The sequence below is a fragment of the Macrobrachium rosenbergii genome, chromosome 41 (assembly GCF_040412425.1).
Source record: "Macrobrachium rosenbergii isolate ZJJX-2024 chromosome 41, ASM4041242v1, whole genome shotgun sequence".
NCBI lineage: Eukaryota > Metazoa > Arthropoda > Malacostraca > Decapoda > Palaemonidae > Macrobrachium > Macrobrachium rosenbergii.
Genome location: NC_089781.1, coordinates 8,397,028 through 8,418,942, shown reverse-complemented (window position 1 = coordinate 8,418,942; position 21,915 = coordinate 8,397,028). Strand labels below are relative to the sequence as shown.

At 35.0% G+C, this 21,915-nt stretch overlaps 1 protein-coding gene across 50 annotated transcripts in view; it reads right to left on the bottom strand.

Moving 5' to 3' along the window:
* Positions 1 to 21,915, bottom strand: part of hts (adducin 1-like protein hts) — a 186,229-nt gene that overhangs the window by 39,215 nt on the left and 125,099 nt on the right. For 32 of the 50 annotated variants that reach the window (XM_067083876.1, XM_067083875.1, XM_067083871.1 and 29 more), the window contains 8 exons: positions 21,118 to 21,348; positions 20,844 to 20,987; positions 17,169 to 17,267; positions 16,566 to 16,676; positions 10,949 to 11,041; positions 10,421 to 10,554; positions 10,079 to 10,205; positions 6,670 to 6,786 (listed from right to left, as the gene is read on the bottom strand). In XM_067083876.1, coding sequence (XP_066939977.1) covers positions 6,670 to 6,786; positions 10,079 to 10,205; positions 10,421 to 10,554; positions 10,949 to 11,041; positions 16,566 to 16,676; positions 17,169 to 17,267; positions 20,844 to 20,987; positions 21,118 to 21,348 — 1,056 coding nt within the window. Of the gene's footprint in view, positions 1 to 6,669; positions 6,787 to 10,078; positions 10,206 to 10,420; positions 10,555 to 10,948; positions 11,042 to 12,061; positions 12,092 to 16,565; positions 16,677 to 17,168; positions 17,268 to 20,843; positions 20,988 to 21,117; positions 21,349 to 21,915 lie in introns of all 50 variants that reach the window. The other 18 variants (XM_067083858.1, XM_067083851.1, XM_067083862.1 and 15 more) reach the window with 1 other exon arrangement.

Below are 21,915 nucleotides of genomic sequence, written 5' to 3'. Positions count from 1 at the left end.
TAGAACCACCACACTGTGAAATCAAGGCAAAACCAAATGAGCTACGTACTGAAAAGGTTGTCCTAATGGAATCTCACATGTCTGCTTCTTTCACTGGGGAATGGAGATCCACAGGCTGACCTGTCTTGGTGTGTTATCTTCATCACCAGGCTACAGGAGGGGAATTGAGCCTCCTTGGAGATTTTCTTTAAAATCTCCTTTAAGGGGTGACAGATGTCGGCAGGAGCTGTCCTACAAGGAGAAAAGTGGAAGGTGGATTCCTACTGCTTAGTAAGGAGCTAGAATTTGCCTCAACACTGGTCCCCAGGGGTCACCATGGGGGTTGCATTTCTTGGGAATGGTCTACTGAGCAGGGAAAATTGTGGAGGATGCAACTGTAACAGCCACAATGGCATTGTGGCCTTGAGAGGAAGGTGCCCCACCTAAATTGTAGGAAGCTGTTATATACAGAAGTACCCAGGGCAGCTGAGTCTGGCATAGGGAAGACCAAAATTGTGCTTTAACTGTTGATATAATCTGTTACTACATCATCTTCATTCCCACTGTGATCCCTACGATGGGTTAAATTGCCTTGATGTATCGCCTTCAGCTATTTCTGTTAAAAGCATCTTCCTCTGCTAAAGCGCCCTCCTCCAAATCCTTTCTCTCTTTTTATCATGCCATCTGATCCTTTGCCTCCCTCTCAACCTTCTACTCCAAACAGGTTCTACCCAAGCCCTCCTCACTCATCTTTACCACATGCCCATACCATCTCAAATGACCATCTCAATCTTGACTTTATTATCAAATCAGTCACCTTGACCACTGCAGCACTTTATCTCTTTACTTTCCAGCCTATCATGCAGAGATCCCTACAATCTACCTTAGCATCTTGATTTCTGTTTGCTCCAGCTTCTCTTCTTCCTTCTTTATGTAATGCCCGAGTTCCTGAACCATACATCACCACTGGTCTGATTACTTGTCAACCTTTTGTCACACATTACCCCTGCCACCTCCCTCCCTCTTGACCTAAAGTAGTTCCTAGTACTTGAAATTCTCTGTTTTAAATCTAGGCCTTTTCTATCTTGTATAAATAATCTGCTCCCTCCCTGCCTGCTGGATACCATAACCTCAGCTTTAGCCCCATTTACTTTTATACCATCCAACTCAAGATATTCCTACCATTCTCTTACCCTTCTTTTCTTTGCAATTCTTCTTCAGTCTCTGCCATAATCACCAGATCATCTGCATATATTAATTCCCAATTAATTTAATTCCCAACCCCTTCACTCAATACATCCATGAACAGTATAAACAGAAACGGGCTAGTGCCTATCCATTGTTACAGATGTTCTTGTTCTTTTATACATAATTCCAGTCAACCTAACCAATTCTTCTGGCACTTTCCCATTTCTTAAACACCAAACTACTAACACCGTTATGTTTCATCAAGTGCTTTCTCTACGTTTATAGGAATAGGAAAATAGAACTTAGGCTAAAGGACAAGCACTGAGACCTATGAGGTCATTCAGTGCTGAAAGAGAAATTGACAGAAGGTTTGAAAGGTGTAACAGGAAGAAAACCTTGCAGTTGCACTATGAAACAATTGTTAGAGAGGGTGGGAAGTCATATGTCATATGGAAGAAAGACAATGTGAATAAAGGTACAGTAAAAGGAATGAAAGAGGTTGCAGCTAGGGGCCGAAGGGACGCTGCATAGAACCTTAAGCAATGCCCTACAGCGCACCACGCGAGTCTAGGTTTATAAATGCACAATAAAACTTCCGATTACGGTATCTTCCAGCCTCTTTTCCTATTAAGTGTCTTTCTTCCCAGTCATTTGGCATTGCTTCTTCCAAAATTGCCCTTAACAGCTCCAATGTCCATTCTTCCCTTCTATCCACGCACCTTTACCTTTTCAATTTGCACTACTGATGACCTGGTGCTTTGCCATGCTTCATTTTACATATAGCTTTCATACTTCTATGGATTGTATCTTCTTCATTGGCCACTCCAACCTCCCCCAAATCCCTTATTTCATTTTGTTTAATGCTTAAAATTATCCAGCTTTGTTTCATGCCATCATCCTTATCTTGAAGTATTTTGTTTTTATAGACTCTTATGACACCTGACTGATCCACATATTGTCTTTCGCTCTTTCCTCGAGTTTGACATTCTGTAAATATCCTTTTGTTCCTAACCTATTCAACTACTCCGTATCTCTTACAACTGCTAAGGCAATTACCTTCTTAGTTTAACTCTCCTCTTCTTTATATTATTCATCAGCATTTTGCCCATCTATCCTTCCAGTCCTTGAAAGACCTAGACTTACATCTAACTGAATTTTGTACCTCTCTGTTTCACCAAAACTTTTCTTCCCCTTTTGACCCTCCTTAGTCACTTTTTCATCCAAATGCTTCCTCTTCACCTTGCAGAAGTTTTCTACTCTACCCATTCCCTCTTCTCTTATTTCTAACTTGCAGTCTTTCTCTTATATACCTCTTGAGATACCAATTCTTGATTTCTTCAACCTCCCCTTGGGTTTTTGCTTCTCATCTTAATATCTATCACTAGCAACTTATGTTGTTTCACACGTACCTCACTAAGAATTATCTTACAATTCACTACACTGCTGCTGTCTTCCATCCTAACTCTGTATTCCACTATTAATGCATTGCTAAATGACAATTTGCCTTTACAAACCATGTTTAATCAGACTTAACTCTTCATTCCTTACTCTACATCCAGATTTGCCATGCTTTCTGCTACATAATAGACTATAGAATTTAGGCCAAAGGCCAAGCACTGGGACTTATGAGGTCATTCATCGTTGACAGGGAAACTGACAGTAAGAAGGTTTGAAAGGTGTAACGGGAGGAAAACCTTGCAGTTGCACTATGAAACAATTGTTAGGAGAGGGTGGAAAGTAAGATGGAAGAAAGAAAATATGAATGGAAGTACAGTTAAAGGAATGAAAGGGTTGCAGCTAGGGGCCAAAGGGATGCTGCAGACCCTAAGTAATGCCTACAGTGCACTGCATGAGGTACACTGATGGCACTAACCCCCTGTCTGCAGCCTCCTCAAGCTGAGGATCGATCCTGCACATCCATTCCATTTCCTTGCTTTAGGCGGCTTTGTATTGCTGTGCCACAAGTGCATCCAAAATGCTGTCATCACAGATGTCTGAAAATCTTTCCCAAACCTGGTTCTTTTGGATGGTGTGTTCAACTTCCTGAACTTCGGTATCGTGTGTGGGGGGCGCCTGTCTGCCTGAGGTCACAGACACTTCTCTCATTCCCAGTGAGGGGGATTGTATTCTCTTGACTCTCTTGGGGTTTCTAATCTTATTTATTGGAGCTGTAAGAGATTCATCCTGTCTAGGCTAAGAAGCATAAAAAAGTGGGAGCACAGGCTCTGTCTTCAAGTGCTGAAGACCCTAACAACTAGCCTAGAAGCAAGGCAAACAGGTACTGCTTGAGCTAATTGCTATATTCCTCCTCCTTCAAGAAAGGAGCATCAGCCACAGGAGCAACAGTTGAGACAGCTGCCGGAGCTAAAGTAGCAGAAGCATTAGTGGCATTGGGCAAGAGCATCAGTCAAAAAAGAAACAGTTGAGACAGCTGGTGCTGCTGCAATTGCACAGACAGAAGTAGCATTGGATAGAACTGGGAACAAACCCAACAGCCCAGCCAGTGCATCATCTGATAAAAAAAGCTCCTAAATCATTAATGGCAGTGAAGGTTATGTTGTTAGGGAGAGACCAAAGCTGAAGACTGGTCAACAAACACTGTGGCACTCTTGGTATTATTAAACTCCACTGGAGAGATGACCACTTCCATTTGAACTAATGGGAACGAAGTTGTCCCCAGCAACTACTCCAGTTGGTCAAAACTTAACATACACACATCACAAGACCTTCTAGACAAACAATTGCATCTTTTTTGCTGCATCTAAAGGTAGAATGTAGCAGAAGGAAGAGGAAGCAACAAACACCAGTACAAATTACATAAATAAAAAATTTTTTTAATATAATTTAGTTGAAAGTTATTCTAGCATACAGTAAATTACAAATATATTAAGTACAGCATTTATGCATACTGGGTTTAAAAATTAAAATAATTTACAAGAATGGTAAATCGTAAACTGAAAAGGCAAAATACAAATACAACGGAAGTAGTTGGAATGATCAGATACTCAAATCAGAAGAATTATGACACTACTACACATAGAAAAATAAACCTCTACATAAAGCAATTTCCTACACTGTAATGGGGAAAACCCACCAATGCTCCAAAAAACCAAACAAACAGACTTGTCAACACCTAAGCAACATACCTACAAAAATGGGATAAGCAGAAAAATTAAAGGATTAACTTTCAAAAACACTGAACTAGATTATTAATCACAATACATATATATTTAGAGAAAAATTAAAAATCATACAGAAACTTTCACAAATGAACTAGCTTGCCTACTACTCACGACTAGTTAGAACAAGTTAGCACACTTATATTAATCATCCATCCTAGGAATCTGGGAGTTTCATCACATTCTTTTATGGCATGAAGGGCAATGTGTGGGCGAAAGGAGGAAGTAAATGAAATGAAGGCCTTATATGACTCAATGATGAAATGAATAAAGCAATACTGGAAATCAATCAGTGAAGGAGGTCCGAGGATTTCAATGAGCTATGAATACTTGGGCTAAAACACTTAAGAGTGAGGCAGTTGGCTGAAGGGGACCCAGGAATCTTATGGTCCATGCAAAAAATTACTAGCGAAACTACTGTTCCCTTTGTCAATATGCCACAGATTCCAACTAAAAAAAGGCACTAATTATAAATGACATGTGTGTGCTAAACAATTTAAATTTAAGTCTAGCACCATAATTGCTCTCTAGCCTCACTTTTTCCAGAAAATGGTTTTAGGTGTTCCCAATTTAGTGCAGTAACTGAATCTTTTACTTACCATATGTTCCTAGGAAACACAGGAGAATCAAATTCCCATATGTTCCTAGGAAACAAAGGAGAATCATCAATTTGCAAAAAAAAAAAATTAAATTAACCTTGGAAGCCCTGGCCTCCAATTGTAAGGATGTACCTCTGCCATTTGTTGATCACTTATGGGCTACTTGATTATATATACAGAATCACAGAGGACCTATCCGTAAAACAATACCATACACTTTTACCATGTAAGAACTGTGCCCTTTCTGTAAAATGTCCACTTCCAGGTTATTGATAACACCCAGACAAGCCTTTTATGCTATTTAGGTCTATAAAGACCTCCGTGACTGTACTGTAATTGCTAACAATGTTCAAAATAAAAATGGCTAATATACTATATTAACAAAAGTAAAGGGAAAGAGGATATATATACTATAGGGTAAAATCTTGCAAAAATCTAATGAAACAGTGAGAAAAGTTAGCTGGCTTAAAAATGGTGCACAGTAATAACATTTAACCTTTAATGGACGGGAATCCTCATATGAGTATTAATATTACATGCCATTCTGTTTGGATGTATTTAGTGGTAAAAATGTTCATAGCACTTCAATGGGCCATAATGACTTATGGCAACTATTTAGCTCAGCTAGGGAGACACATCGCTCAGCATTCCTAGAGACTTCAGGGGGCAATGTACTGGTTCTGCTGCTCCTGGACATCTTTTTATTTATTTGCTCATAAATATACCTGGGACTGCTGCTATTTTTAGTTCTTATCTTTTATGATAGTATGTCAGCTATAACTGTAATTTTTCAAAGAAAAGTGCAAAGAAATATTAGAAAAAACATGTATACCTCACAAAAAGTTACCGCAACTCCCCATCTCAGTAAATCTCGTGAATATTTTACAACAAATATACTCAGAATTTGTTAGTGATTTTAGTTCTTATCTGTTATGATACTGTGTGAGCTGTAATTATAATTTTTTAAAGTAAAATAAAATAAAATAATTAGAAAAAACATGCATAACATGGTAAAATTAATATATTTTTAGGAGGGTCTTGTAAAAGAGGGCCCACACAGGGTTGTCAAGTCACTTTCAACTTCCGGTGGAAGGTAGGGACAAATTTTTTTTCATTTTTTCTTACACCATGTACATTTGCATATCTTCCTCTTTCCATTGATGTGTTTTTTTCTTAAATTGGCCAACCTGAAAGTTTGCCTGGTCTGGGGGTGTGCTTATTATATATTTAGCCCATCCCTTAAGGGTTAAGAATGCAGATATTATTCCCAATATCTCACTGCTCTTGATGAACCTATAAAAGTCCCCAAATCCACAAAAATAAATTCTTGAACACATAAATATGAGATCTGTACTAGTGGAAACTTTGATGTTAAAAATATTTTGCTGGATATCTTTTCCATAAAATCACCAAAAATTCAATATCCTTGTGCCTGTACATTAATATTCTAAGAATAGGATAGTGCATATACCACAACTGAAGATTCATTTTACAATTCAGTCCCTTTCAAAAATATTTAATAGGAAGGATAGTACAGTGCACTGAAAGTCTTACAACCAAAATAAACTAAATAAACTGACACAAAAGGTGATCAATAAAAACCAAAATATGATACACCTAAGAATAAAAAAAAATTAAATTTGCCCTACTCAATGGAAACAGTACATACAAATAACTATATATATATATATATATATAAACAAATACTGTACAGGAAAACTTACCAATTTTTGAACAGTCTTGAATTCCTTAGGATCGGTATTACTAGGAACAAACTGAAGTGCTGATTCCAATTTGACGGGTGTTGAGGTTGAATGTGTGGGAGACTGGTCAGCAACCCACTGTAGAAGCAACAAAACAAAGCACATTAGGGCTTGGCCTCGCATATCCAAAAATGAACTGCATGGTTATAACAAATTACTATCATCCTAAGCTGACTCTAGGGCTCCTGTATTAAGTGCAAATGCATTGTGCCTGTTTCCTAATAATAAATCATACATAACTACTGTAAATTCTGGTCAACTGTATGTGTACAACAGGGCTCTAGACAACTGAGAACAAAAAAAGTAGCAATGCCACTAAGATTCTGCTCTGAAACTTCACATAATGCGAGGCCCTTTGTGCTTGGTTTTGCGTGAAAGGATGCTAGACACTTGGCTAGCAGGCAATCATCTCCATTTACCAGAAACAGGCACAAAAGAACCAGCTAAGGTGAACCTTGTCAAATTATTTTGAACAAACTTGAGCTCATATTCAAGTCAACTGAGCATTAACCACCATGAGAATAAAGACCAAGCATTAAATGAAGAATCACCTTAGCTGGTTTCTAAAGAAGAATGAAAGCTCTGGATATATGTGATATTTCTTTTATTAGAAGCCAATATCATATGTTTAACACACATGTCAAAATAGTGACAATAATTGAGTATGGGCATAACAGCTTTATTATGCTCAATGATACGTACTCCTATTTTCATTAAATTCATGACAGGTCAAAAACAAAGGATTACTTAAAAGGTAAAAGTTTAAAAAACATTGTGACAAAAATTAAGCTGTATGAGTAAGACTACAGCCTATTTTCTGACAATCAAGAACCACAAATGAAGAGATATTACAAAAATTATCAAACAACCAAAAATAGAATAGAAAAATATAACAATTTCATAGAGCAATTTCTTTGATAGATCACTGGAAATATTTTTACTAAAATATAAAAAGGAAATACTATATCATTACAACTTTATTCTTAAACTACTTGTATAGTCTTAGCTAAAGAAGGAAATTCATTAAAAAGATGTGCTCCAATAATTTTTGGTTGCTACGAGGTCTAAACTAAAAGTAAATGGTACATCATTTATCCAAGTTATAACAAATCAATGCATGCACATGGAAAGACTCATTACTCCCATCAATAACAAGTTTCTAATAAACAACACCATTACTCTGCAACTACATTAGTTACAACCGACGGCTTTTCAACAATGTATAAAACTGGACTCAAAAGTTAATTTCCAGTTCACTGAAAAAATATATATATCAAATAAGCAGTCTGTTCAACTTGAATATGCCTAGAAGTCAAATAATATTAAAATACAAAGCTACGCTTACCACTGACATACGAGCATTTGAAAGCAGATTACTGTATTACCAACCCCATCCTAAGCAAGAGTTTAATGCTGCTATAATTCCTCACAATATTACCAATAGACTATACCATAATAAATGACAGAAACAATATGCATCCATATTTAACAGACAGCACAGCAAGTGCAGCACACAACTAACGCCTCACAAGTTATGAAGTTCATAATGCATAATGAACAGATTTGTGAGTAATCTTGTTAAAAGTTTAATTGTAGATTTTTCTAGGAAATATGCGACGTATATGTACTACCATATTCCAGCAATAAAAGCACAGATATAATTTACTAATATATTCAGGTCCTTAGCCAATTAACCTTTCTAGAGTAAAAAGGAAAAAATTCTTTATAGTTAATAGTTAAAAAAACAGCCTTTTTTCAACATATGTAAAAATTACATATAAGTGAGCTTTGGCAATAGGACTAAATGCTTCATTAATCAATAAAAGCAACATATATAATCTCTGAGCAAACTGAGCATGGAGTACACACTTAATGTACTACTCATAGGTGCAAAACTGGTTAGAATTATAATAAAGCTTTCTGAATAGGATGCAATTTATTTCTGAATAGAGTAACCATAATATAATTAATGCCACATATGATATGACTAACACAGTTTCCTTAGATATCTATGAACTCCTACATACCTACCACTTATTGAAAACTTGCAAATACTACATTATAGTGTCTTTGGCTGTTGTTATCAGTTATACAATATCACCTGGCCACGTATATAGCAAAAATGAGCAAACGTAAAAAAAATGGTACAAAATGTTCATATACTACACTATGCAGCTCCATATATTCACTTAACACAAAAATGTCTTCCAACGCATAACTGAGAAAAGAACAAGGGAGTGTACTGAGTATTGCTGATTAGTAAAGAGGAACTGAAACTGAAATTACATACTGTCATCCATCTTTTCTTACACTGTACGTCATTCAAATATCCATTTACTTGAATGCCTTTCAGCAGTACCACAACTTTTCTTTAAGTTGTCTAAAATGCTACACAAACTTTTTCCCACTTGAATACTTTACACCTATACTTTTAAAAATATCCTGCAATATTTACCTTTCTTATGGTGTGATTTCCTATTGCATTTTACTATCTTCCTTCACATTCAAGAAGTCCCTCCACAAACAATTCCAATAAATCTTAACCCATTCAAAATACTAGCAATTAAAACTTTTCAGTGTTCTTTGAAGCAAAGTGAGCATAATCTAACTATGCTTCTACAAAAACTGGTATCAAGCCTATTAAGAATTTACAAATTAAGAAGAAAATCTTAGAAGAATATCTTAAAAGAATTAGTTGTGCCTCAATAAAACTGATATATTGCAAACATGACCAGGTTTACCACTTTGTCTTTTTATCCGAGGTCTTTTGACTATTGTTAAATAGCTAATGTACCTTCAAAAATTATAAAAGACACGTGTCTCAATGCTTTTCAAGCTATCTGTCTGTCTAAATATCTGCTTAAGCTTTAAAGTCTTCCATGTCATATCACCCTTCATGCCAGTAAGGCACAAATTTCAATAACATCTGACTTGCCATGGATGGTAAAAAATTACATTTTACAAAAGATGACATCTTTCATGGACATTATTCCCGCACTGAAAAATATTTCCAGTTCTGAAATGTGATGTCATATTCAACATAGCCATCAAAGTCATACTAAAAACTGTTTCAATGTAATAAGAAACTGCATAAATTGAGCTAAATCCCACATTATCTGTGCAAATATACCTACAACATATACTGAACAATTATATCACTGATATGGATATAAACTGGAAAGTTTGCTCCTAAGCAAGTGATGCGACATGGAATCATACAGAGTAGCCAATTCAATCAATCTAATCCAGTGCGAGCAACGTAAGAGCCTAATCCCAAATACCAACGAGTGGTCCAGAAACAGCTCCCTAGGCACGCGACTAAAAGCTTCCTTTTCTGGTCCTACTTGTTTTCCATTGTAATGATTTCTACCTTGGTGATTTTCTTTGGATCTGGTGTTCCAGTTTCCAAGACCTCCACTTTCTGATACACATTAGGCGAGTTCAGCCATCGAGTCTTGTCTTGTGTCTTACGGCCATCAAGTATGCGCTTAAGAGGGCTGCAAAGGACAAATAAAACTTTTAAATACTTCTTACTGGCTTTACACAACCTACAGCTATACTACTGTTCAATGTTTTACTACATGAAAATATTACAATAATTATTCACATAACTTTCCTGAAAAGTCACTACTATATTCTTGAAACAATTACTACTCTTGAAACAAACTTGCAGAATTTAAAAGTACACAAAACTTATAAGTTTTCTGCTAACCTTCTCGTTATATCATCTTCATCAAACAGATGTGTGTAGTTAGAAGCAGTGGGAGGGAGTGCAACATCACTCTGAAGTCTTGAAGTTTCCTGTTTGACCAGTGGCCGGCGGTAAATGAAGCCCGTTCTTAAGCCCTGTAAATGAAAATATGTAACACACTAATTCTTCATCCACAAAAAATCCTTTACTAACTTTTGTTAACAAAATAAGGCTGCTTTGCTCCAAAATACTTCCCAGATCAAATAATTCAAAACCCTTGCTCTTTTTATAATAGTTGTGTTACAGTAATGCTGATAAGAGTTTGATATATGACAGAAGAGCTGTTTACATATATGCAATGTGTTTCAATACAATAACTCTGACCCTCATTGCTCAATCACATCTACTATTTTATTAGTCATCCAAAATCACACAGAATTCAACATATGTCCTCATATGAGGACCTACAAAAGCAACTGTTTCACAATGATTCAAAATAATTATTCACTTCAATTTTCAATTTCAATAACAAAATATTGCAAAACTTACAGAGTTATCAAGGGACCTCATTAGGGCCTCAAATTCAATTTCACCAACTTTCCACTTACGCTCCTTGACACCCTTGCCATCAGGTCCACCTTCCTGTGAAGAAAGAATAGGTATATGATATCTGACGCCTAATACTGACAAAGTTCAACAACAAGACCTAGCCAATCCAATTAAGAGTTTATTATATGAAACTTCACATTCTAGATACCACAGCAACATGATTACGTATGCTGACTAAACACAGTGACCAATACTCTTAAAAAAAATTCTTATTTTCATTTTATTAAAAAATAGAAAGGGAACACGTCACAAGTTCAAAAGGCTCAAAATATGCTTTGTTGGGTATCACTACATCTAGTCATTCATGCTATGATGATTGAAGAGCTAAATGAGAAGTAGGTGAAGGGTTTGAAAAACATCCAAGGAATTCTGCATTTATAGGAAACCCGTTTTAACTAATAATTTATAATTGTCCAAAGAATACACAGAATTTTTCATTTTTAAATGGCATCACAAACTGCTAACTCCCAAGAGACTATGTATCTAAGACATGTGAGTACAACAACCATGAGTTCAACTTCCCTGTAAACTTAATAGCCAAATGATTATTTTATGCAGAAAAGCCCATATCTAGAATAATTCTGTAGCAACAATGAAAATGTGAGGAACTAAAAATGACCGAGTAATTATCAATAATCATACGCTGCATCATTTAACAAATTTCACCAATTTAAAAAACTTCACAACACAACACTGTTTACCTTTCTTTAGCAGTATGGAGATCAAAAACCAAACTAAATTTCTGTATTGAGTTCATATAATATTTCATGAACTTTAACAGTTATATCAATGGAATACATCACTGGGGGAAAAAACAAAATGGCTACAACAGGTTTTTTGCTTTTAGGTACTCAACAACAATATAGTAATATAGTTAGTATGTTAGTGATGAAACAATCTTTTTCCTTGTTCTTATATAGACTGAACCTATTTAAAATTTTGTTTCACTCCAGGGTTAACAGGGAGTACGAGGGTAAGCTGGAATAAAATTAACAATCCCATTCATCATTTGAGGACAAAGTAGGGAAAATTTCAATTTCAAATAAACTTTACCCGTGTTACTAAACAGCTTGGTAACCGTCTCTGGAAGTTAAAAATAAATTACATTATTTATATCAATACAGAATACTTTCCCTCCTATACACCAGTCAAATTCCTATTGTGGCAAAATGTCTTTTTGTGTATTACAATCATATCACACTGAACCGAATGCTAATGCACGACATATAAACAATAACAAAAAGCTCAGTAATTTTAACATCAAAATACTCAACATCAATATACTGTTAGTAATAATTACTAATAACTGATAGACCCTTCACTTTCTGAGACAAGTTACTATATTTTATCTCATATATTATGTATGTTACTGTATTAAATATTTTTTTTATGTAATCTTCCTAATGGGAAATCAGACATTCTGCATTCTTGATGTTTTGTTTTCATGGCTCTAGTATCAGTAAAGTTGCTTCAATGTTTAAACAATATTTAATATGTAACACAGACATTTACAATTTATATTATAATAATTAACTTTACACTTGTTTTCTCTTTTCTCCATTTTTATCTAATTCAGTGAATAAGCTGTAGTAAGCAACCACTACTCTAGTTTGATGATACCACTACTCTAGTGGTATCATCTGTAAGTGGGGTTTTACTACTTGTATTTTTTAGCATGCACTGTTTCCTTTCATGTTAAAGTAGCACCTCAACTTAATACAGTAAACAGTTTTGAGGTCTGGCCTCCCAATAAGTGACAAAGACCCAGCAGAATAACTTACACTATACTTCAAAGCTGTGAGGCAATCATGTGAAAATCAGTCTCATTTTTCTTCCCTCTCGTTATGTACAGGTACACAATCCTTTATCCGAAATTCTAAAAACCGAAAAACTCTAAAAACCAAAAACATTTTGTGGAGAGTAGAGTGTCAATTCATAAGGTTGGTAGTTTGGTAAGTTTACAGCTTACCTGAGTCATCTGGGTGTGTACTGCTACTCAAATTATTTTTCTTACTAAATCCAAAGAATTGACCTTAGAAAACCCCAAGATTAATAAAAAAAAAAAAAAAAAAAATCCAAATATCTCGTACATCTTTGGAAGACAAAAAAACAAACATAAATTTTGTTTTTGTCAGTCGTGTGGACTACAGAGGGTCTGATCAGCAGCGAGACAAATGGATTAGCATTCCTCTCTCTCTCTCTCTCTCTCTCTCTCTCTCTCTCTCTCTCTCTCTCTCTCTCTCTCTCTCTCTCTCTCTCTCTCTCTCAGGAAAAAATATGCTAATCTGAGTCTCTTTAACCAATAGGTATTAGCACACATGTGCACAGTGTGTGTGTGTGTGTGTGTGTGTGTGTTCATAGTGTTTTAAAATATGTGCAGTGTAGGTAGTGTATCTTTAATAGACAAAAAAAAGATAAAAAAAAATTTGTTGTCAGTCACATGGCCTATAAAGTGACCAGCAGGTAAACAGAAATGGATTAACATTCCTCAAGGGATTAAAGAGATGAATTTTGTTTTAAAGGTCTACCAATACAGCATTAGTAAATCTGAAGCAAAATAAAAAATATATATATTCTATTTGTGGAAGAATCTCTGAACCAAAAATTTTGCAAAGTAATGAGAAGGAATTCATTCTATTCCTCACGTAATCAGTAAAATACATACACTATTAAAAACTACGTACTGTATTCAAAACACACACATACATCATCAGCAGCTTCATGTGAGCAAAATGTTCTTTCTCAGACAGAATATAGGTAAAACCTGATTGGCTGGCTGGTTGCCATAGAGATCTGTTAGCCAATGACAGCCCTCTGCTCTGTTCTATTAATAGATATGTGTCTTGACGGCACTAAGTTTGAGCGTTGCCACGATTGTGATTACTTGACTGCTGATGGCAAAAATTACTCAATAATTTGCTTTATATAATTATTTCTTCATGAAAACAAGAATTTAACTATTTTAACTTCAATACAGTGGTATGAAAAATCCCACACACACTGTCATAGTGATGAAATGTACAACTGCAAACTGAAGATAATGTTAGTGATAATAAAGAACAACCCTCTCCATGATCGATATGATGAAATGTATTTTACAGTCTTACTTATCATTAAAATTCACAAGTTGAGTTACAGTTATGTATATTTTTGTGTTTTACTGAATGTTTCCGTTGAAAATAATGTGTTAAAGAACATAAAGTCTTAATTATCCCACTATTTTATTACTGATGATCTTAAATTATTCATCAAACAGTATATTAATTAATATAAATAACAATAAACAATAATGAATAAATAATTATAATGAAAAACCATGAAAAAAGAGAAAAAAAATGTTTTTGCTGCAGTAATAATGTTTGATTATGCTCCTAACCCCACAGTTCCGAAATCCGAAAATTCCCAAAACTGAAACACATCTGGTGCCAAGGATTTCGGATAAAGGATTGTGACCTGTATCATTATTTCTATTTACAAGCAACACATCACTGAAACCAGTTGCTCATCCCATATGCTAACCTGAACACTGACCTTTCATCATCGTAATGAAATCTTTTCATGTCAGCTTTTCCCAATATGAGGTTAACATGAAATGAGTTCTCCATAATATCTTCTGTAATGTGATCTTTCTACCTGAACTCCTCTCAAGTCTAGGTCTTCTTCCAGCCACTCTAAACAAACTGTCTCACGTTTTTAAAATCTCTACCATTCTACTTGTCAGTGTCAATGTTCCTGTTGCATAGGGTAATATTTGTTCAATATATCCAATCTTTATTCTCAATCTGCTAATGGGACATTTTTATTTACACTAGTCTGGTTTTCTCTCCATTTAATCCATGTTGCAGCCTCTCTCTTTCTTGCTAATCATATCCAGTTTCACAGTTCAGTGTCCTTCCAAGGTAAAAGAAAAGGTCCACCTCTATTCAAGACCTGTTCATCTCTCACAACTGGATGTTCAACTTTCCTAACTTCACAATTTCATCTGGTATTACATTTCACAAATGAAAAATCTCTTGTATATTATTTAGTCCTGAGGATCCTTAATAGAGACCTTTACCATATAATTGTCTAGGAGACTTAGCTTTTTTAAAATACAGTACTCGACAAAACTTTAGTCCGGCCATAATTGAGTGGCCAAATATATGGCCAAATTTGAAGGAACCAAAAGTGCAAGAAAAATTCTGTCAAATCATTAGGCCGCTTACTGAGAGTAGCTAAGGGGGAGGAGCTTATGACTCGCTAAAAGAAAGCAGACAAGTAAGGTTTTGGCTGGCGATCTAGGTGCCAACGTGATTTTTGCTCCATGCTCCGTCGAGTTTTGTTTCACCCCGGTCACATCCTGGGACCCTGTGACCTTACTATGGGGAAATTTAAGGATCTGAATGAACAGATCATGGCACAGATATGTGCATTAAAGGAATCAGGTCTTAAAGCGAAGGAAATCGTCAGGTGGGTGTGAGCGAAAATCTGTTAAACGCTGGGTTGCCAAGTTTCACCAGGGTGGAAGGGGCGATATACCGTGCAAAGTAAAACGCTCTGGGAGGCCTAAGAAGACTTCAATCAAGAATGACTATTTTTAAAGCAATTAGAGGTTATTCCAATGACATCAAGGAAATTGAAGGAATCCAACCCACAACTGCTTGGTGATGTTTCAGTTTGGACCACAATCGCAGTATCAATGAACTTGGATACACAAGCCACCGTCCACGGAAGAAGCCAATTTTGACCAAGTTACAGAGGGATAAAGAGTCAAATTTGCTCAAGTACAGCGTTTGGGATGAGTCTCAATGGCTAAGCCTGCTTTGGTCAGATGAATCGACTTTTACAGTCACTTGTAATAGAGGCCGTAATGTTTTTACTCTCCGAGGCGACCCTCTTGACCTAGGTACCTCGAAGGGACTGTCAAACACCTGATTCTCTCATGGTTTGGGGAGCTTTTACTGGTCATGGTGTAGCCAAGCTTCATGTCTTTAAAAAGAATGAAAAGTTAACCAGTATAATTATTTGGAGCTGATGTGTGACATTTTGCCTGATGCATTCGAGGATACGGGTGCCACATGTTTTCAGCAGGATGGCGCCAGGGCTCACACGCCTAAATCTGTCACTCAGTGGCAATTGACCCTTCATCAATGATTGGCCTGGTAATAGCCCTGACATTAGCCCAATAGAAATCTTATGGGAGATCGTGAAGAGGGATCTAAAGACAAAGATAAGACTGTTCCAAAGCTGGAGGCAGAAATCCTCGCATCTTGGAACAACATACCAAGGAAATGCTTCATAATTTGGCCTTGTCTGTACCAAAATGACTGAAGGAGGTGATTAAAACGTAAGGGTTGTCCTACTAAATATTAGTGAATACTAATAAAGGTAATTTAGACTTAGAATTGTGTTGTTATTAGCCTATTTGAAGTTTAGTTATGTTGACATGTTTTGAGTTGAGTGAGGGCGGACTAAAGTTTTGTCGAGTACTGTATTTTAGGTGGCAGCAAATATATAATAAATAATCAACAATAAAATAAACCAATTCTAAAAGACAGTATCAAAAAACAAGTCATACCTGCTTACTATCAACACCACCACCACCACGCCGTGCCGTTTCAAAGGCCACCTGTCGTGCTTCATCACTGACTAATACTAGGTTGTCTAAACCAAGAGGTGCCATACGCATCTGAAAGCAAAGAGTACATTATCACTCATGTTTAAAAAATTTTTACACAATGACACATACCAAATTAATCCTGAACTCAACTAAGACTAATGGTCAGCCTGTCCCCCATAAAAAAATAAATTTTTTAGACTTTTTAGACATATAATACAGTTCCAAATTCTACGTACTGAGCACCTCAACACCATTTGATTATGCAAGCCTCACCTCAACTCTATAATACCCAACATATCTTCCTTAAGAACTCCAGACACCTTCAACTCTTATCTATTTAACAATGACAATGTAATGGAAAAAGGGGAGAACTCCCTCTCATTACCTTTGAAAAGGCCTTGACAATAATATCAATATATATCATTGGCATATTGATCCCTTTTCCCCTCATTTTTACAAAGTGCTGAAAAAAATAATGTGCAAAGGTCCAGTAAATAAAACATTTGGAAGAAGGGAAACCACAAATCTGCTATTTTCTCTACAAAACAAAAAAATACTTACTTGTGTCTCACAAGCAAGGACCGTGTGATAAGCATTGTACCAAGCTTCCTCAATTGTTTCACCACAGCACACAACACCATGATTTCGAAGCAACATGACCTGTTATAAGATGAGCAGATACTTTATATAGTGTAGTGTACCATTGTGTAAACACACTTATGATTTGTTGCATACAATATTTTAAATCATTCCAAATGAGGAAAACCTAAATAAAATTTACATAATCCTACTATTGTTCATCTGAGTATATACTGTATGTACATCTGATGTCTTCTATACAGACTCCACTACATTCACAAATTCAGATATATGTACTACTTCTGAAAGTACCTATTAAAAAATTAATTTATCAAAATCAGCAAAAACAAAAATTTATGGGAAAAATACCTATTAATGCAAACTGTTACAAGGGCAAGGGCATTTAAACCAAAGGGCTATACTTTTCTTTAAATTAATTTGACAGAGCTTGAAACTACTTAAGAGAGAGAGATACTAACGTACAGTTAGTGCCAAACTTTTGTAGAAACACTGGAAGTGCTCTTACTTGGATGTAGTTGATCAGTAGTCCTTTTACCTCTTATTTGTTACAGATTTTAAAGTATACCAATATGTTATACCCTATCATATCTTAGTTACAGATTTTAAAGTATACCAATATGTTATACCCTATCATATCTTATAAGTTAAAAGCTTGTAGTATTAACCATCAATACATACCATATCTTATTTAATATAACAAGCCTTTATGATCTGACAAATGTCCCACTTATTTTCTTGAATTTTTCTATACTTTTTATTTGAGAGTATTGCTGGGGATGTTCAATACATATTATCACTATGATATTCTCCCTTGTATAACTTCTATTCTAAACTTTGCAATTTGTGGTAGGCCTACATTGGTTTTTGTGTGTCTATTTCTATTAATATCTTCTGGTAAAAATTGTGATTTTTCCATTTAGCACTTTTACTATGAGGTACATTTCCCTGTATCAGTAATGTATCATATACTACAATTAACGATGATCCAAACGGTAATATTTTTCATAGTTTTTTACCTTTATGCATACAGCACTGCATTATTTCATTTTTGGTATGTATTAGTATTACAGTTTTACAATTAAAAAAGGTGGGTAATATAGTTTAAAGGATTTATTAAAAAAAACAAATAACAAATACACTTGATGTTCCAAACAAATTCATTTTACTTTGTACAGTAAACCCCCGATATTCCCGAGGGATGCGTACCACGGCCGCCCCCCCTCCCGAGAATAGCTAAAATCTGCAAATACTTAAATCCCCTCTAAAAACACTTAGAACTGCCCATTTTGATAGTTCAAACAGAAAAAAAAACTAAAAGTGCTTATACCTGAGTATTTCAATAGTTTTATCACAAAAAGTGCATTTAGTCACGAAAATTATATGAAAATACAGTAATTGGTGGATATTTCTCAATGAAAAATATCGCGAATGGGCGAATTTTCCGTGAATATGAGAGTCCGCGAATTGTGAGAGTGAATGCGGGGGTTTGCTGTCGCTGCTGCCTTAATATTTACTTTTGCCAGATTTTTTATATGCACTTCCATATAGTACCAACTGGTAAAGAAAACATATTTACCAAAACCAGTAATAATATTCTTACATTTATACTATAAGATTGTTTTGGTATAAGTTTCGATTGTTAAGCCAAGCTAATTACACTACCTATTACTTACTATTCGAACAGACTAGGCTTAACCAATATATACTTGCCTATCATTCATAGACCATTAATATATAAAACATTATCAAAGTTATGCATAGCATACTCTACCACATTTCCTCTTTCATGTTTTTATATGACTGTCAGAATAAGGCTGAAGGTGTTTCTTAAAGAGGTTCTGATTGGTTTTCTTGACTATGTAAATTTTCAACCTATGTAAGGGGTTCAATAACCCAATGCTCACATGTGTAGAGGAGTCACTATATATCCTAGTGTCCTTGAAGTTTATAATAATTAGGTTCATTACCAGATATTGAAATTGGTATTAGTAAGAAGCTTTAAACCAAAATCTATGATAAAAGAAAAGATTTTAATTTTGAAGTGTTACTTTTATATTTCTGCTCATTTGCCACTGTTTGTATGTAACGACCTTTTATATTTAACTGTCGGCTTTTTGTTATGGAAACTGCTCCATAATGGCATTCCTGCCAGCTTGTAAAAAATTCTACATATTAAGCTGTACAACAGCTATGTCTGTTAGTATATATTCTAATAACAAACTAAGATTTACAATTATACTAGGATTGTCTTATTGTAATATGAATTTTGTGAATGAATTTTTTTAAATGTAAGGCCTATAATCTAGAAGCTATGGCATAGTAAGATGCCTAATTATGCCATAAAAAGTATCGATTCCTATGGAAAATATTTTTATTAAAAATTTGCTTTATGAGGAAGTTAATTTCACTATTATATAATTTTACCTTTGCAGATATTTATATGGCATTTTCAATGAAGATGTCATGTATTACATGTATCTTTTGCCTTTTGGCTACAAAAGATGGCATCATAACAGAGGGGCAATTGTATGTATCCTTTTGACTATACTGTATTCCTTTTACTATATCATTTTTATTAAAAATTTGCCTTATGAGGAAGTTAATTTCACAATTATATAATTTTACCTTTGCAGATAATTATATGGCATTTTCAATGAAGATGTCATGTATTACATGTATCTTTTGCCTTTTGGCTGCAAAAGATGGCATCATAACAGAGGGGCAATTGTATGTATCCTTTTGACTATACTGTATTCCTTTACTATATCATTTTTATTAAAAATTTGCCTTATGAGGAAGTTAATTTCACAATTATATATTTACCTTTGCAGATAATTATATCCATTTTGACTATACTGTATTCCTTTTACTATATCTTCTCACTGTCATTTAGCCCTTTGTTGGCCGAGTCGCTTGAGCTTTAGACTGTCACTCGATGGGCCAGAGTTCAATTCCCGCGACCGGCTGATGAAGAGTTAGAGGAATTTATTTCTGGTGATAGAAATTCATTTCTCGCTATAATGTGGTTCGGATTCCACAATAAGCTGTAGGTCCCGTTGCTAAGTAACCAATTGGTTCTTAGCCACGTAAAATAAGTCTAATCCTTTGGGACAGCCCTAGGAGAGCTGTTAATCAGCTCAGTGGTCTGGTAAAACTAAGGTATACTTTTTTTTTTTCACTGTCATCACCATCTATGTAAATGCCGACACCTGTACTAAAGGATGTGTACACAGTGAGATGGAAGTGAGCTCATCAAAGCACTACCTGGTCCTAAGCTCAGATCTTCACATATTTGGATATTTGTCAACCTTGCCTATTCTTCCCGTAAATATTAACTGCTTGGTTTCTTAGTGAATCAAAGTTGTAGAATAAAGCAATATAAATATATTTTAATAATTAACAATATATACATGTAGACATAAGGAAGGACTGAACTGATAACAATTCTATAAATACTGTACAGGCAAGCTACAGCTTGTGAAAGTGACAAACAATGACTATAGTATGAAAAAAATAAAATAAAAATTAATTTTTCAATTGTGATGACTTTACACTCCAATAATTTTAAAAATTTTTAGTTCTCAATAAATATTAAAATACATAACTAAAGTAATACTATTATGGCAACAAACTCACCTTATTTATTGGACCAAGATCTCGCGCTAATTTTTCTTTTTCCTCAGGGTTAACAAATATGCCCTGGTAGTCATGATAAGATATATCTCCAACAAGGAGAGACTCTTGGGAAAGTGGCAACAAACCTTGCTTCAGAGCTGAAACCTGCAATAAATCAAGTTGAATAATTCCATTTTCATGACTGACAACAAAACTTATTTCCATATTCTAGAGTAACAAGCATATTACAATACTTACAATGACATAACAGGTAATTGACATTTCTTGTACTTACAGCTACTACAGCAGGATGATGCAAGTGTATGATGCACCTAATATCAGGCCTTGCTGCATGGATGGCACTGTGCAGCATAAATCCTGCAACGTTCACCCCAAAATTTGTAGAGCCCCCATCAACAACATTCCCTTGCATGTCAACTTTAACTAACGATGATGCAGTAACTTCATGGTAAAGCAAACCAAAAGGATTCAGAAGAAAATGTTCTGTGTCTTGACTAATTCTGGCCTGAAACAAAAATGATAATAATTAGGATTTTCTTTATATCAAAACAACTTATATAAATTTGCCCTTGCACTTACTTGTAATGAATAGTCGCACTTTCAACAAGAGAAAATTAAAAACTGTAACCTAATCTACATCTTTGGTTATTAAAGAGCAAATTTACTAAAGAACAAATTTCCCAAGGAATCACTGGTATATTCTATAAATATATAAACCATGTTGTCAGCAAAGAAAGATGAGAATCACCAAAAATTTATAACTTCACTGTATCTAAAATTTCATCAAATTCTATGTACCAATATTTTAGGCAGACTGCTATGAACTTCTTGTTATGAAAAAATAAGATGTTTCCAACTTTAGTAGCAAAGGTAATTACCTACAGTACAATCAAACTGAAATCTTTAAGATTTTACCACTGACAAAGAACCTGCAAACTAAATATAAAAACATTCATTCTTACGGCAATGATAGAGCAATATATGTTCCCTACTGACTGCCAACCAACTTCTACCTAGAGTATTCCAAATACTCAAGTGAAATCAGGCAGACATTAAAGTTACCTTCATTTAC